Genomic DNA, 14438 nt, shown 5'->3' with positions numbered 1-14438 from the left:
GTGTGTTTTCACAATGTCCATGCTCTTTTCATCCTTAATCATCTCATGACTCATGTCTAGTCTCATTTAGCTTTCAGTGAAGCCCTCCTTGACCGCAGAAGTGTCAAAAGGGTATCAAGTGAGGAGAGGTCCCAGGGTCTGGAATTTGTTCCTCAGTTAGAACTGTGAGCTGGAGGGATGGGGGTGGGGGGGGGGGTGGGGGCTGGCAAGAGAATCAAGGGAACAGAAGAGAAAAAATACCAAAGACAGCAGCTTGGTACTTGGCACTGTCCTTGGTGCTGAATGATATGTTTGTTTTTCCAAGTTACATATATCGTTAAGACCAGAAAAGGACTGACAAATGGCAACTAGCTACAATAGTACAACTGTATATGCTACAAAGATCAATGCATGAAAAATCCATGTTTATAATGGGCATGTTTATCATTAGTGTCCAAAGGGGTTCCTGCTGGGGAAAAAGTGGGGACCAGAGCTTTGCACACTGTATACTTTTCATTTGCTTTTTGCACTTAGTTGGAATTGTTTCATTAGATTTGTCTATTACTGAACTTCAACAGGAGAACCAAGAGAGTGTTAGTATTATTTGTTCAAATTAACATTAACCAAATAGCATACCGGCATTGTGACAGGCATAGGATTATAAACCTGTATGAGGTATAATTCCTCAAAACAAAAGGAAAGAGAGCTTCACAAAGACAGCAGTTAACTTGCAAGACAGAAAATTTGTAATTTTTCATCAAGACATTCTCTGAATCTTTTATATCAATAACCTAATCTTTCTCTTCTCTAAACTTATAATCACAAAAGATCTCTAGCCCTACTGACAATGGAGAAGTATCCGGTCCAGTAGTTCAAAATTTTTGGACTGCCCCTCTTCATGGCAATGGCTATCTAAAAAGATAATCATTTCAAGTATTGGTTTTATGACTTGTTTCCAAGTGAGAAGGAAAAATTAGGGAAATTCCATAAGAGCACTTTGTGTTCTCTGTCCTATAGAAAGAATTTATCTGTTTCATCTATATTTGGAGAACACATTCATTCAGATGCTGTAACACAATTATTAATGTGACCATAAAATTATCAGTGAAGCCAAACCCCACAGCTTGAAAGCTCCAAGGACAATTAGATGGATTATCAAAGCAATAAGCACAATGGATTACATAGTTTAAGCCTTCTACTGAAAACACCTGCATGCTTAATAAAATTTTAGCAGGTATACCTTGATTGACATTAGCTGCTGGAGGCAGCCTATGACTTAAACCACATGACACGAGGGCGACACATTAAATTTTATCCGCAAATTAATTTCTCATTGATCTCTGTTTCTATAAACTGCCTGTAGGGACTCCAAACACTTGAATCCTTTAAACAAAAGAAAGGTTAAAAAAAAATCTTAGAAACATACTGAGGGGTCTCTCTAAGAAAAGTTCATGGCAATGAGAGCCTGATAATACTTCTCAGACATAATGGAATATGACTGACCATCTTTCTTTTAAATTGGCTAAAAACCAGTGACCACAAATATGTCTTCATGTAAAGTAGACATGATGACTCGTTTGCTTCTTATCAATAGACATCAGCCAAACCATACTATGTCTCATGATTGAGTGACATGGGTTGTGTTGTAATAAAGGAAGCAAGAGAAAGGAAACTGAATTAAAGTGATATTGGAGGCATGGGTGAGAGTTAGTCAAGAGGAAGTGTTTTCCAAGTCACTCAACCAGCTAGAAGAAAAACTCTAGAGTGGCTTTCCATTACATTTAAAATAATGTCCAAAGAGCTTCCAATTTTACATGGTCTGATCTCATCTCCCTGTACTCCTATATGCAACATCTGTTCTAGCCACACTAGCCCTTTTTTCTGTCGTGCAAACATGCCAACATCATTCCCATTGCAGGATGTTACCTGGGAGAGTCCTCCTGTTTGTACCACTCAGCCCTGGACCTTCAGATGACTAACATCTTTTTTTTTTTTTAATCACTAAGGTCCCATTTCAGAATCCATCCCCTCAGTGTGCTAGCTAAAGTCACCTCTTCACAACCCTTCCTTAATACAGAGCATTATCAAAACTCACCCAACTCATCCATCCATCCATCCATCCATCCATCCATCCATCCCTCCATCCATCCGTGTGTTTGTTTTTTGTCTGCCTCTGCCACTCTACTGGAAGCTTCGTAAGGACAAGGATTCTGTCTTATTCAAAAATGTCTCTTCAGTAGTCAAATAATGTCTAACACCTAATGGGCACTTAATAACTATTTGCTTACTCACTGTAACAGGGTTAAAAAAAATGTGTGTACTTTTTAGAGGTGGTAAGAATAGTGTTTTCAGAAAAGTACTTTAAAAAAGCAATTTCTAACTGAAGAACACTAAGGTCCTGAAGAGAGGCCTTTTGTGCATTTTTGGTACCCACTGCCCTTGTCCTGTCATTGCTGGATTCACTGACTATCCCAACCTGCCAATTACACGTAGGGCAGAATACCAGTCCCAAGGTAGAAGGAATGCGTCACAGAGAATCAGAAGACTGGGGTCCAAGAATAATGAGATCCTGGACCTGAAATGTTACTGTATTCTCCTCTGTAAAATGAGGATAGCATAATTAATTTGAAGACTCAAGGCTCCAACGTGAGATACTTGGGAATTCTATGATATTGGCAAGTAAGGGATGTTGGTATTGATGACGCTTGATAGAGATTTGTCCTGGGGTCTAACACAGGAAGGTTCTACAAGGTTGGAATTCATATTTTCCTCAGAACCAAGAAAGAGTGCCCACACATAAGGGGTAAGAAATGTCCCTGATTTTGCCTGCTTTCTTTTAAAAATGTAAACTTTGGACTATGACTAGCATCTATAAACAGCTGCCTTGGTTGGTGGTTAGCACATGCTAGTGCAACCCAAAAGCAGAACAGGATGTCGTTTGCAACCCAAGCTAACAGTGCCACACCCACCATGTCATTGCTAGGACATGGGCTCAAGTGTTGTGCACAATACTGTACAAAATGACCTTGGTCAGAAATGAGCTTAGGGGCAAGCTCTAGTAGAATATGCCGAATAGAGAAAGTCATTTTACATATACGTAAGGCATGGAAGAATGCAGAAGGTCAATGTCATGACACAGGGAACCCTGGAATGGATTTGACAAATCTGGCACCAGGTGGGAAGGTTCATGAGGAATGTCCTCTTGGGGTTTATCATCAAGGGGACAATTCTAAGGAAGAAAGTGGCCATGTCTCGTGAAGACAATAGGGAGGGTGTGATGTACACGCTCTCGATTGTTCCTCTCTACTAAGCCAAAAGTGGGAATCCAGAGAAGCCCTGTACAGAAAGTGATGGTGGACCAAGTCAACGCACATGCAGCCACACAAGGATTCCAATTCTCGCCCAAATACAGTGGGGTCACAGGCAATGATCAGCAACACGTTAGGGCCAAATATGGTCACTTGATTAAGAAGAAAAATACACAGAATTCAAAGGTCAAGTCCTGAGTTTACCAAAGCTCACTGAGACAACATGACATTGAGTGGAAAATCTTTTTGTCAAATGTTTATGTAACACAAAATATAATGAGGAAAACAAAAGTTATTTTCGATTCAAAATCCATGATGCATACAAGAGAAGTTTACATAGGGAAGGTGATAAAAATATTGACTGCTGATGTTGACAGCAAACCTCCTGTGCACACTGTTACTATGTTGAGTGATTCTCTAAATGTAAATTTACCCCCTAAGTGTACATAAGCCAATTCAGGTGGAAGCTCTTCTTCTGCCACAAATTTAACAGACTGTGGTTATCGCATTTGCCCCTGGGTACAAAGTAATATTTGGAAAAACTACACCTGGCTGTTAAAAATATCAGTGAAGAAAGGTCAACTGAAGTTGTTAGAGGAAGCAGCATCAAAGCACCCCCTATGCTAGTTTCTTGGGGCGACTGAGCCAAGAAATAGTGAAGGCCTGGTCAAGAAAATCCTGCTTATCAAACCTTGTGGTTTATTCAACCTTCCACAGCATGCTCCAAAAAATACTCTCAGGTTCTTGTTTTTTTGGTTTTTGTTTTTGTTTTTTTAAGGAGGAAAAGAGTTAGCAAATGCCCCATCCTCTACCCCCCCACCCAAAACAAAACACAAAACACCCCACCAAACGAGTGCTGCCTCACAGGACTTATAGACCTCACAGCCAGAGAAGGTCAGTGGGAAGGCACGGCAGCAGCATAGCATACTTGACCACAAGGCCGAGCAAACTGTTTTCTCTACAGAGCCAGAGAATAAATACTCTGGAATCTGGAGATCAACAAGTAAAACAGAAGATATTCTGTAGATAATTATGTAAAAACTTTCACTAGTTTTTACTGTCAAAATCTTTATGGACACTGTAATTTAAATTTCATTAATTTACACAGTTTCCAAATATTCTTCTTCTTCCTTCTCCCCCTCCCCCCCCACCAACCATTTAAAACGTAAAATCCATTCTTAGCTTGCTGGACAAAAATCAGACCAAGGATGGGATTCAACCCGACAACTGTAGTTTGCAGACCTGTACTCCAGCAGACCGAGAGGTCGCAGGGCAAAATTAAGCCACGGAGTCAGAGTATCTGGCATCGGTTTTCCCTCAAAGTTCATTTAAAACACCATAAGCGTAAAGGTGCCCTGATTGTCTTTTAACAAAATCAGATTATCTCCTTCACCCGGTAGCTGACGTTCACATTCTGGATTTATTTTCCATATCATCTTCGCTGTAGACGTCGCATTGGTTTTGTATGATAAATGCAGACAGGAGCAAAATGGGAAACACACATTAATCAGTTTCCATTACCATGACGAGCGACGGCATTGGGAAGGCATCTGGTGTGAGTGAGGTGTCTGCTCTTTAACAGCCAGCGACCACCAGCCACCGCTTGTAATGCTCTCCTGTTCTTATCTTGTAGGCTTTCATATCGGACTGGGCAAGACACAGCTAATTGTGAGACATGCAGGAACAGTGCATGTGTTATCTATAGGTATGTTAACGTTCTCCTCCTCCCACTTTTCTATTACGAGTGACAAATGATGTTTACCCACAAATGCAAGAATCACTGGGGGCCGTGCTGGGATGATCGTATGAGACACCGAGTAAAGGGCCTTACCTGACCACAATTCTAAGCTACTTTTCCATACTCAGCCCCAGGTCTATGATCCCCAGGATGAGGGAGAGCTTGAACTCGTTGGTCTTGCAAATGCATCTTAGTGGTTTTGAAAACGGGTAGAGAAGTTTGATGGCCTGCTGCCTCGGAATCGATAGCCATGAGCACTGTAGTGTGTTCCACAAAGCTCTGAAATATAAGCCCTTCAGATGGTATAGATCAAAGGCTGCAAACCACACCGCATGTGCTAGAAATACCGTAGAAGGACCCAGGCCGCTTGCATCAAATGCGCAATTTGTTTCCTTAGGAACTCACAGAGACTGTTGAAGTTGCAACTCTCGGGACTTAACCCCCTGTCTAGAACCCCGGCAGCTGTTCACCATGTTTCTTAATTTAAACTTTATTTAGATTACTCACCTCAACAAGAATACAGCAGAAACTTTCAACAGGGAAAAACCATGTTAGGCTCCTCGTGATAATTTAGGATTTTCAGACAGAGTCACAACCTTCAGAGAGGTTACGGTCTTTTTCTTCTCGGAAATGTAATTTTCACAAAGTGAGAGAGGAGTGAGAGATGTTATGATTTAGTTCATTGCATAAAATGAAGCTTGGAGGGCCACTGTAGTTGACTTCTCAAAAACAATTCTAACTGCATAGTTACATATCCAGAAATGTGTAAAAGAACTCCCATCTCCCCCGCCAGCAAATACACCTTCCAGAAAGATCTTCAGAGTTACCATCCTTTCCTCAAAAAAGTGGAGACAGAGAGAGGGTATAAATGTCTTCAATGTAGCAAACAGCTGGAGTCCACACAACCTTGGGCCCAGCACATATCTCCAGTCGGGGCAGAACATTCCAGACAGGACTCAGCCTCTTTAACAGCAGAGCTGAGTCACCTAGTGACCTTCTGTGGGACCAGGCAGAAGAAACCCAAGGCAGACATGAGCACCGATGTCACACTAGCACATTCCTTACTGCAGAAGTTCTCAACAAAGGCAATTTTGCCTCCAAGGGGACATCTGGCAAGGTCTGGAGGGAGACATTTTCAGCTGTCATAACTAGGGAGGTGCCACTGGCATCTAGTAGGTAGAGGCCAGGGATGTTGCTAACGTCCGATAAAGCATAGAACAGCCCCACAACAAAAATTTATCTGGTCCAAAATGTCGGTTGCTCCAAGGCTTGACAAAGCCTACCCTACTGGAACCATCGCCAGGTTAAGGTCCATAAAAGGCAGAGGACCCTGCAACCCTGCGGCAGCCCCCACCCAGCCTGCCAGCCCGCCTGATTGTCCTCGGCTATTAACAAAGAGGAAGGTGAAAAGCAAGCACCCAGGCAAGTTCTGTTTGTCAAGAACTCGCACAAATCGCAAATTACGTCCTCGGGGACCGCTACGTATCAGAGGAGTCTGGTCAGTGGGAAGTTTCTCTACATTCATATCATGGAAGAGAATTTAGGGTCACCAGCGAAGGGATGTAACTCTGACATAAAATAACTTGGGAAAAGCAGTGAGGAACGAAAGCACCTGGCATATAACCTCCCCGTTTGGCTTTCGTTACTCTGGGAGCTACAGGTCACCCAGTCTTTTAACGCAACAGAGCAGAAGTGAGCAGAGATTTCCAGAGAAGGTTCAGAGTGAGCATCATGAGCACAAACCCATTTAACATTTTGTGGGTGATTGAAAAAAGAATTTATTAGGACACTCTCCAGGGTAACTGAAGTAATTTAAGTAAATTTAGCTCTAAATCCAGAAGTGACTTACATTAAAAGTGATATTAAAAGTGATTTAACAAGCCTGTGAAGGACAGAAATTGGTCTTTTTTCAGGAATTAGCTTTGAGTGGTTGCTATTTAGACTTGGCTCAGCCAACATTCTGCAGGAACCCCAGGACACCAGCTACTGGCCCACTTTCTGAAAGAACTCTGAGGGTCTCGGAACCACAGGAAATTGCAAGTAATTGAACAAAGACTGGCCAGTTAGAGGGACCGGGGCCATTGTGATCACTGTGCTTACCTCCTACAAAAATGGGAAAATGCATGCTTACTCACAGAGATCTTCTCGTCAAGAGATGGGACCACGAGGGAAGGCTGGCCTTCCCTTGGGGGTGTGCATCTCTCCCAGGTGCATGGGAGGAGCCACACAAACCCCCCACCAGCCCTCTCTCTAAATGAGCCAAGTATCCTTGGAGAGGTGGTAGCAGAAAATTGGGAATTTTAGATCTCGCGTGCAGGAAAGTATTTTAAAATCTCTCCTTCAGAGTGACAATTCCCCAACCTCCAAGCTTGTGTCGCACACAGAAGCTACCATAGAAGGCCTAACAACAACGCTTCAGCTGGACTCATAAAGTCAGCCTTCCAGCTGTTAATCCAGACGAGGACCTTGATATCACTGACACGCTGAACACACACAGCCCATCAAGCTCTGTTCCCAATTTTCCTGCCCCTTTACGTTAGAAGTCATTAAAATTTAACTGTGACTAACTTGCACAAGGTTATATGTCAACAAAAAATTTAAACGCTCTGTATGCTGGTTATTGACACTGAGCCAGAGTGTTCTGAGCTCCATAGATGGTAAAAGTGCAAGCTCACTTCTGGTCAACTAATTGAAAACCCAGTCAAAAGGGAAATCATACGCTTAACCTGTTAATTTAATCTGAATCCTATAAACGGAGCTCTTATATTTACTTGGTGGAAAGTTATGGCAGTCTTTTGAGAGGCGGCCCAGGTGTTTCCTGTGAATGCAGGCACCCCACTGGCGTTCCAAGTGATTTTCCATGAACCATCTTGTGAGGGAATCTGATTTCAGAAAGCTTCTAGATCGTGATTTGCCCCTACCTTTTTCACACTTGATATTTGGGAACACCTTCTTCTGTCCAAAGCGTCTAACTCACAGAAATAATTCTCTTTGACTAAGTTCTATTACATTGGTTTTTGTAACATTCAAGTAAGTCACATCATTTCAGTGATGGGCACCAATGGCATACACAGATCCAAACACAACATCCTCTTGGGGAGCACACAGCTGCAGAGCGAGAACAGAGAAGCCCGTTCACCAGGAGTGTCAGCCTCGTGTGGTTACGTCACGGCAGAACCACATCAGTGGTTAATCCAGGACAGCCGTGAAGGTGGCTTCCATCATACTGTCTGAATACCAAGGACTAATGTAACAGGATGAAGGAGATCCTGGTCTGGTTCTTGGAAGACTTACATCTCTCTGCGTCTGCCCTGATGGCTGACAGTTGTTGATACGCCTTGATTCGTAACTTCCCTATCACAGGGTTCCCTTTTGTCAAAAAGAAAGGGGAACAAGGGGAAATTCGCCGGGTGATGTCTCAGTTTTCAGTCAGGCCTATGACTTCATCCTCAAATGTCAAATGCTTCATGAAGAATGGAGGTTTCTTTGGTGGAACAGCATTCAGAACTCGTCAGTCCTTTTGCAAGAGAAAGTACCTGTTTGGGGGAGCCCGCAGCATTACACAGCCACAGCATCCCAGAAGTACAGGCCCAAAGTGAGCCGGAGAGAGTGCCCAGATTTCATAGGCTTTAGGATTTAAGTCCATTTCTTCTCACCGAGGAAACCTGCAAACAAGTCCTCCTTCAATTCCTGCACACTGCTCTATAGAGACAGGGTCCTGTCACCAAGGGTCAAGTTAGCTCAAGGTCAAGGCCCTTGCGGTTGGTTCCAAGCGTTGTTCTTGCAGGTGGTTCCAAGCTCGCAGATCCTAGACTTCGGGAATATTCCTGGGAGTCCCCATACCACCATCCTGGCCGCTCTTCTTGGCCTTTTCCCATAGGATGCCTAGAGCACCTCGAGATTGAACACGTTAAAGGAGTTTCAAACTAAAGAAATTTTTACATGCCAAAAGTCTGTGGTTATCCCAGGAACTGGCAGAACACAAGGGGCCACCATAGCTGCCATATGCACATGTTGCAATTTGTCATACCTGTTCCCTGGCAAGCAGAGAGCCCTGGAAGCCAATGAATTTGACCCCGCCTGTCTTGCATTTACACTTGAAACCCAATTCCCCTCTCTGAGCAGCATAAGAATCCACCGTGTTTCCAGTAGCAGTTGGCCCGGGGAGCTGCAGAGGGTGCCGTGTTCAAGACCTGGCTGCCTGCAGTTTCATCAACACGGGCCTGTAATAAATGTGTCCCTTTGCCACAAGCAGCGGTACATATTTCTCTGTAAAAAATAAGTCTGTCGTGGAAATATACAGGACTTGGAAGAAACATCAAAAGGACAAAAGGTCCTGAAGCAATTTCAGGGAAAAAAGATGCCAGTACCACAAGCCAAAGGTTGGCAACGTCAGCCTGCCAGAGCCTGCTGCTTAGGCACCGGGGCACCCCAGAGGCCGGGGCTGAACCCCGACCCCCTCTCTTGGGTGGGGTGTCCGACAAATCTCTGCGTCACGTGGGACAGCACGAAGGGATCAGGTAGGTCCCTTCCGGCTCTGAAAGCTCCTTGAGTCAGGGATTTCCAAGTGATTTACAGCAGCAGTGAGTCTGAGCTTCCACGGAAAGTATCCATGGGAGGAAAAGTGTGGACAGTCACAAGGCATTTCTCACCCAAGGAATGTCCTGGGTCCTGCATCGGCAAATCGATTTATGCACAGCCGAACCACCATTCTTAGGCAGCGAATTGATTGCCCTGCTCACTCCAGTCCACTGAAACCCCAAACATCAGAAGTAGTATTTCCCATAACTGGGGATTTGGAGGTGGCTGACATGATTACCGTTTTTCCTAAGATGACATCCCCTGGATTGTGATCTGGACCAATTATGAAATTCTAATTAAAGACCGTCTCGGCATGAACAAAGATTAAAAGAGATACAAGTTTCAGGTTTCTTTAGCAAAACTTTTCTGGCGAATCATCCGTATTTCCTGTCACAGTACGCTGTAATTATTTCAGAAAATGTTTTAGAGATAAATTACTAATATAATCTTTGCTCAAAAGCAGTTCAAAATCCTTTGTACCCAGCCTATCTTGGTAATTCTCTAGTCAGACAAATCTGCTGAGTCACCCTCCTGATGATTCACCTTTTGTTCCGATTGTGTTTCAGGAAGGAACAATGAAATACACCATTTCCCTCCCTCACTGAAGTGGTTAATTTCTAAAATAATACCACAACAAAATGGCTTGAATTCAGATTTGTACATTTTTATGAAAATAGCATGTGCCAAACTCAATTCCGAGGCTTTTGGGAATGAAAGCAAGATTTAAAAGGTAATAATGATGCTGATTCCAGATTCATTAAATAGCATCTCTACCAGAATTTAAATTTTTCCTGTAAGTGTTAGAAGTCTCACCATTAGTTGCAAGACCTGAGGCCACTGTACCCTCTAGGAAGATACTGCCCACACCTGCTCCATTTCTGTACATCAAGGCCACCACACAGTTGGCCTCCAGGGACACTAATTACGTGGGGGAGCCGTCGGGAGGCAGGTATATGGATGGATAGGAACGCCGGAAGTCTGCTTTGTTTTCAACACCAATGAGGGAGGGATCTTGCAGAATTTCATGTTGTCTGTGTCCTAATTTTGTCATTTGATATGATCCATTGATGGTCAACAATGGGCGGGATTTCAAACCACTATTTTGGTAAGATACCCAAGCCCTTTCCATTGGATGCTTATACGCATTTCTGCAGCAACCATTTCCACGGGACTCCTAGGAAACGACAGGCTCCACCCCAGTCACTGGGAGCTGGAAAGGAGTCTGTAACCTGGCTGAAGATAAACCCACGCACACCCCCTAGGGTAAGACTTGCAACAACAGAGCTCTGACAAAGGGGAACCTCCTTGTGCCACAGATACAAGGAAGAAAGATTAAGAAGGAGCTGAAGGAAGCTGGGATGTTCCACCTGGGAGGGGGCCGACTCAGAGGAGGCAGGATCATCTTGGAAGGACACCATGTTGAGGAGGGTTCAGATGTGTGCTCCAGAGCCGGCTCCTCTGACTGCAGAGTCGGGAACGACCAGCAGGAACTAGGGAGAGAAACAGCCAGTGCTTCCCCAAAGATGGAGGGAGATGCCTCGCTGCTCATGCACACTCGTCTTTACAGCAGCTGGGAACTTTCTAGTACCTTGCAATCTCTGACTGCTCATCAAGTAGGCAGTTCTCGAATTCTGCACGTTCTTTTCCAAAACGACCGGAGGATTTCAGGAAAGAGGAGTAAGTTCAGCCTTCCATGAGACCGGAGGAGGAACTCACAGAATTAATGGGTGGCATTCTCTCAAATCATCCTTGGTAATTCATAGCATCGCCAATAAGGGCGCCACATATGGGGATGCAGAGTTTGCAGATGAGATCGTGCACGGAGATTTTACTGATTCTGGTGTAGTGCACAAAGTGCAAAGAGCTGGTGAGGGTGACGCACGATCAGGACAGCCACCAGCACAGTAAGCTTCATAACTAATGAAGTCTTATTGTGAAGAGAGGTAATTGCATTTGTATGCATAAATGGTGCCAAATCTAGCCTGTCCAGAGCCCACTTGGAGTGGAATCTCTACAGCCTTTGTCATTTGGTGATTATCTCTTAGTGGAAGTGCTCTGTCCAGTCCGGCTCTAATTACCGCCACTTGGTGTAGATTCAGTTCTTTAACAACGTGAACTGATGTGGAGGAAATTAGACTTTTGTCTAATATTTAGCGCTCTGTTCTTAGTATTTACGGTGAATGATGGGCTAGGAGGAAGATGACAGAAAGGAGTCCCTGGATAATACCTTGCGCAGTGAGAGTCTGGCATGAGTTAGTATTTTTTTGATACAGTAAATTAAAAGTCAAAAAAAAGATTTAACGGACCTCAGAATTCTCCCTGGAAATTCCCAAAGCCAATAATGCAAGTGTTTTCTATTCTATCAGAATTTTAAAAGTATATGATTTCTTCCACCTCCTCCCAACATATATGGATTTGGATTTTTGTAATAGTTAGTAATACCTTAATTCTAAAATGCAACTCTGATACAGAGTAGATGCTGGAAAACCGAAAACTGATTACTGATCTCAAAGTACTATTTGTAAAGCAATCAGTTAAAATCTACTCAGCAGAGAAAGGCTGATTATATTGATAACCCTTCCCTTAAAACTCTCACCTTTGGTTATGCCCAAAGGGAATAGTTAAGGAGGCATTCACTGATGTCCAAAACTGCTGGGGGGGGGGGGGGGTGAGGACGGGGGGGGGGGGGCGGGGGAAGGAAGGTTGCACTGTCAATATCATGAGAAAATAGATGTAACTCGTTTTTATATGAATATGGAGATTTTTCTAGGGGTTCAATGTAGGACTGGGTCCCTACCACAATGCCCTGAGTTAGATCCTTTGAAATCCCATGGGGAACACAGTGACTAGAAAAGACAGTGGTTGCTAGGGCCATACAGCTCACTCAGCTCTCCCATCAGTCATCCTGAAAGAGCTACTCGCTTACACATAGCATCCCTGGAGATACACCGGGGAGCCTGGGGTTTACATGGCCACTGGTGACACCAGAGGACACGTACAAAGAGATAATGGTTTTCTGGCCTGTGCTGTGAGACTATCATTAATTCCTATCAGTGCAGATAGCATTCCTTAGCTCAGATCTGAAATGAGAGAGCTCCATGGAGCATCTAGAATTCGAGTCCCAGGTTGGTGGCTCGAGGGGGAGGGGGGTCAGGTTCCTTTGCACACTACCTCCAGCACCGTGACCCCAGGAAGTCATCTGTCTCTCCGGGCAGACAGGTGCCCATCTTTAAAATGATAAGAGCAGATGAGGTGGTGGCCAAGATAATGGCCAACCTCACTCTGGTCACCTAATGTTCCCCGTCCCCAGCCCCCAGCACCTGCCAGACTTACTATAACCAATTCTGGGGAGTTCCATGTCTTCTCATCTTAACTATAGTTACAATACACTTCCTGCCCAAAGACAAAACACTCATGCTCCTCATTGAAGCCAGGGACAGTAGCATGTTGGCAGGTTACATTTCATCATTACTGTTCCCTTGTAATTACAATGTATGATCTCTGTGGCTTGCTGGGCATGTGGTGTAAGATATGCTTAATACACATCCAAAGTCTCGTTAGTGAGGTGGTCCCTTTCTGACTGGAGAAATTATTATGGGTAGAGGTTATAAATAGGGCTGAATCTTTACACTTTGACCTCTCTGGGGTACAATTTGTGAGAGGCTAAAACATGGTTCCTTGATCCTGGTGCATCTGGCCAGCCCATAAATTCGGGCACTTTGATAAGACCTGGGTGCAAGACCAGTATTTGTACTCCAAAGGAAGTCATAGCTAAGATGGAGATCGAGGACAGAACTCCGCCCAGCACCAAGGAAGAGGGCTGTTCTCCAGTATAGTCAAGATAAAGAACCACTCAGAAAAGTCATTGTCTAACAATAACTTTGGCGATCATCGTATAATTATAGCAGGATAACAGACTAATGTTTTTAGTTTTTACAACTGTAATAATTTCCTTGCCATAGTGTACCAGGAAAGGAGGGGGGGAGATCTTATAGTTTAGGGATTGATATTATTGAATACTCCTCTACTTCTGGTATTTTACATCTTATAGTGATTCTATAAACTTGGCTTATACACCTACTATGTGAAATAATGGTGAGGGAAGGATCCAAAGTTATGATGAATCATTTCTATGTTCAAAGGGTTAAAAAGCTGGCAATATAAATTATTAATATTTGAACCTATTGGCATGGGACTGACAGATAATATATAATATAGGTATATTAACACAGAAACATATTTTGTATATATTCATTTAGATGACAGATTATAAATGTAAAATAAAAAACAGAACAGTAGCATTCTGTAGAGGTCAGAAGTGAGGGGATCTGGATTGAGTTCATCAGTTTATTTCAATTCAGAAGCAAAGCATGTTCTGAGCCTGACACTGTATTAAATACACCTCAGACTTAAGAGGAATTAAATAGGGTCTGTCCCTCAATGAGTTCAAAGTCATGAGAGAAAAACAGCTACAATCCAATGTGAAATGGACATGCTCTAGTAAAAATGCAGAGACAACGATGCCTGAGGGGCAGCTTGTTCCACATGAGTTTGGACAGGAAGGAGGGTGGGCAGATGTGGTTATTCTGGAAATCCCACAGAAAGAAGAAGTGGCATGTAGCTAGGCTGAAGGATGAGCAGGACTTTGCCAAGGAGTTTCGGGATTTCTGAAGGTGACTATGGAAGGTTACTGAGAAGTGGTTAGGGAGAGAAGAGAGGGGTGTAGAGGAGTAGGAAACAGAGGGAGGGGAGAGGGAGGTGGGAGAGAAGGGGGAGGGAGAGAGAGGGAGAAAGAGGGAGAAGAAACAGAGGGAGGGGAGAAGAGGAAGAGA

At 43.7% G+C, this 14438-nt stretch overlaps 2 protein-coding genes across 7 annotated transcripts in view; one reads left to right on the top strand and one right to left on the bottom strand.

Annotated features, from left to right (window-relative positions):
* DOCK1 (dedicator of cytokinesis 1) overlaps positions 1-14438 on the bottom strand; it is a 522147-nt gene that overhangs the window by 281967 nt on the left and 225742 nt on the right. The gene's annotated exons all lie outside the window — the stretch shown is intronic.
* INSYN2A (inhibitory synaptic factor 2A) overlaps positions 1-14438 on the top strand; it is a 56955-nt gene that overhangs the window by 35919 nt on the left and 6598 nt on the right. For 3 of the 4 annotated variants that reach the window (XM_019424616.2, XM_053910044.1, XM_053910045.1), the window contains exon 3: positions 4921-4992. The exons of the other annotated variant lie outside the window; for it this stretch is intronic. In XM_019424616.2, coding sequence (XP_019280161.2) covers positions 4921-4992 — 72 coding nt within the window. The remainder of the gene's footprint in view (positions 1-4920; positions 4993-14438) is intronic. 4 annotated transcript variants of the gene reach the window in all.

Source organism: Panthera pardus, unplaced genomic scaffold, assembly GCF_024362965.1.
Source record: "Panthera pardus isolate Hobbes unplaced genomic scaffold, ASM2436296v1 HiC_scaffold_22, whole genome shotgun sequence".
NCBI lineage: Eukaryota > Metazoa > Chordata > Mammalia > Carnivora > Felidae > Panthera > Panthera pardus.
Note: the sequence above shows the minus strand (reverse complement) of the source record. Positions and strands in the feature narration are given on the sequence as shown.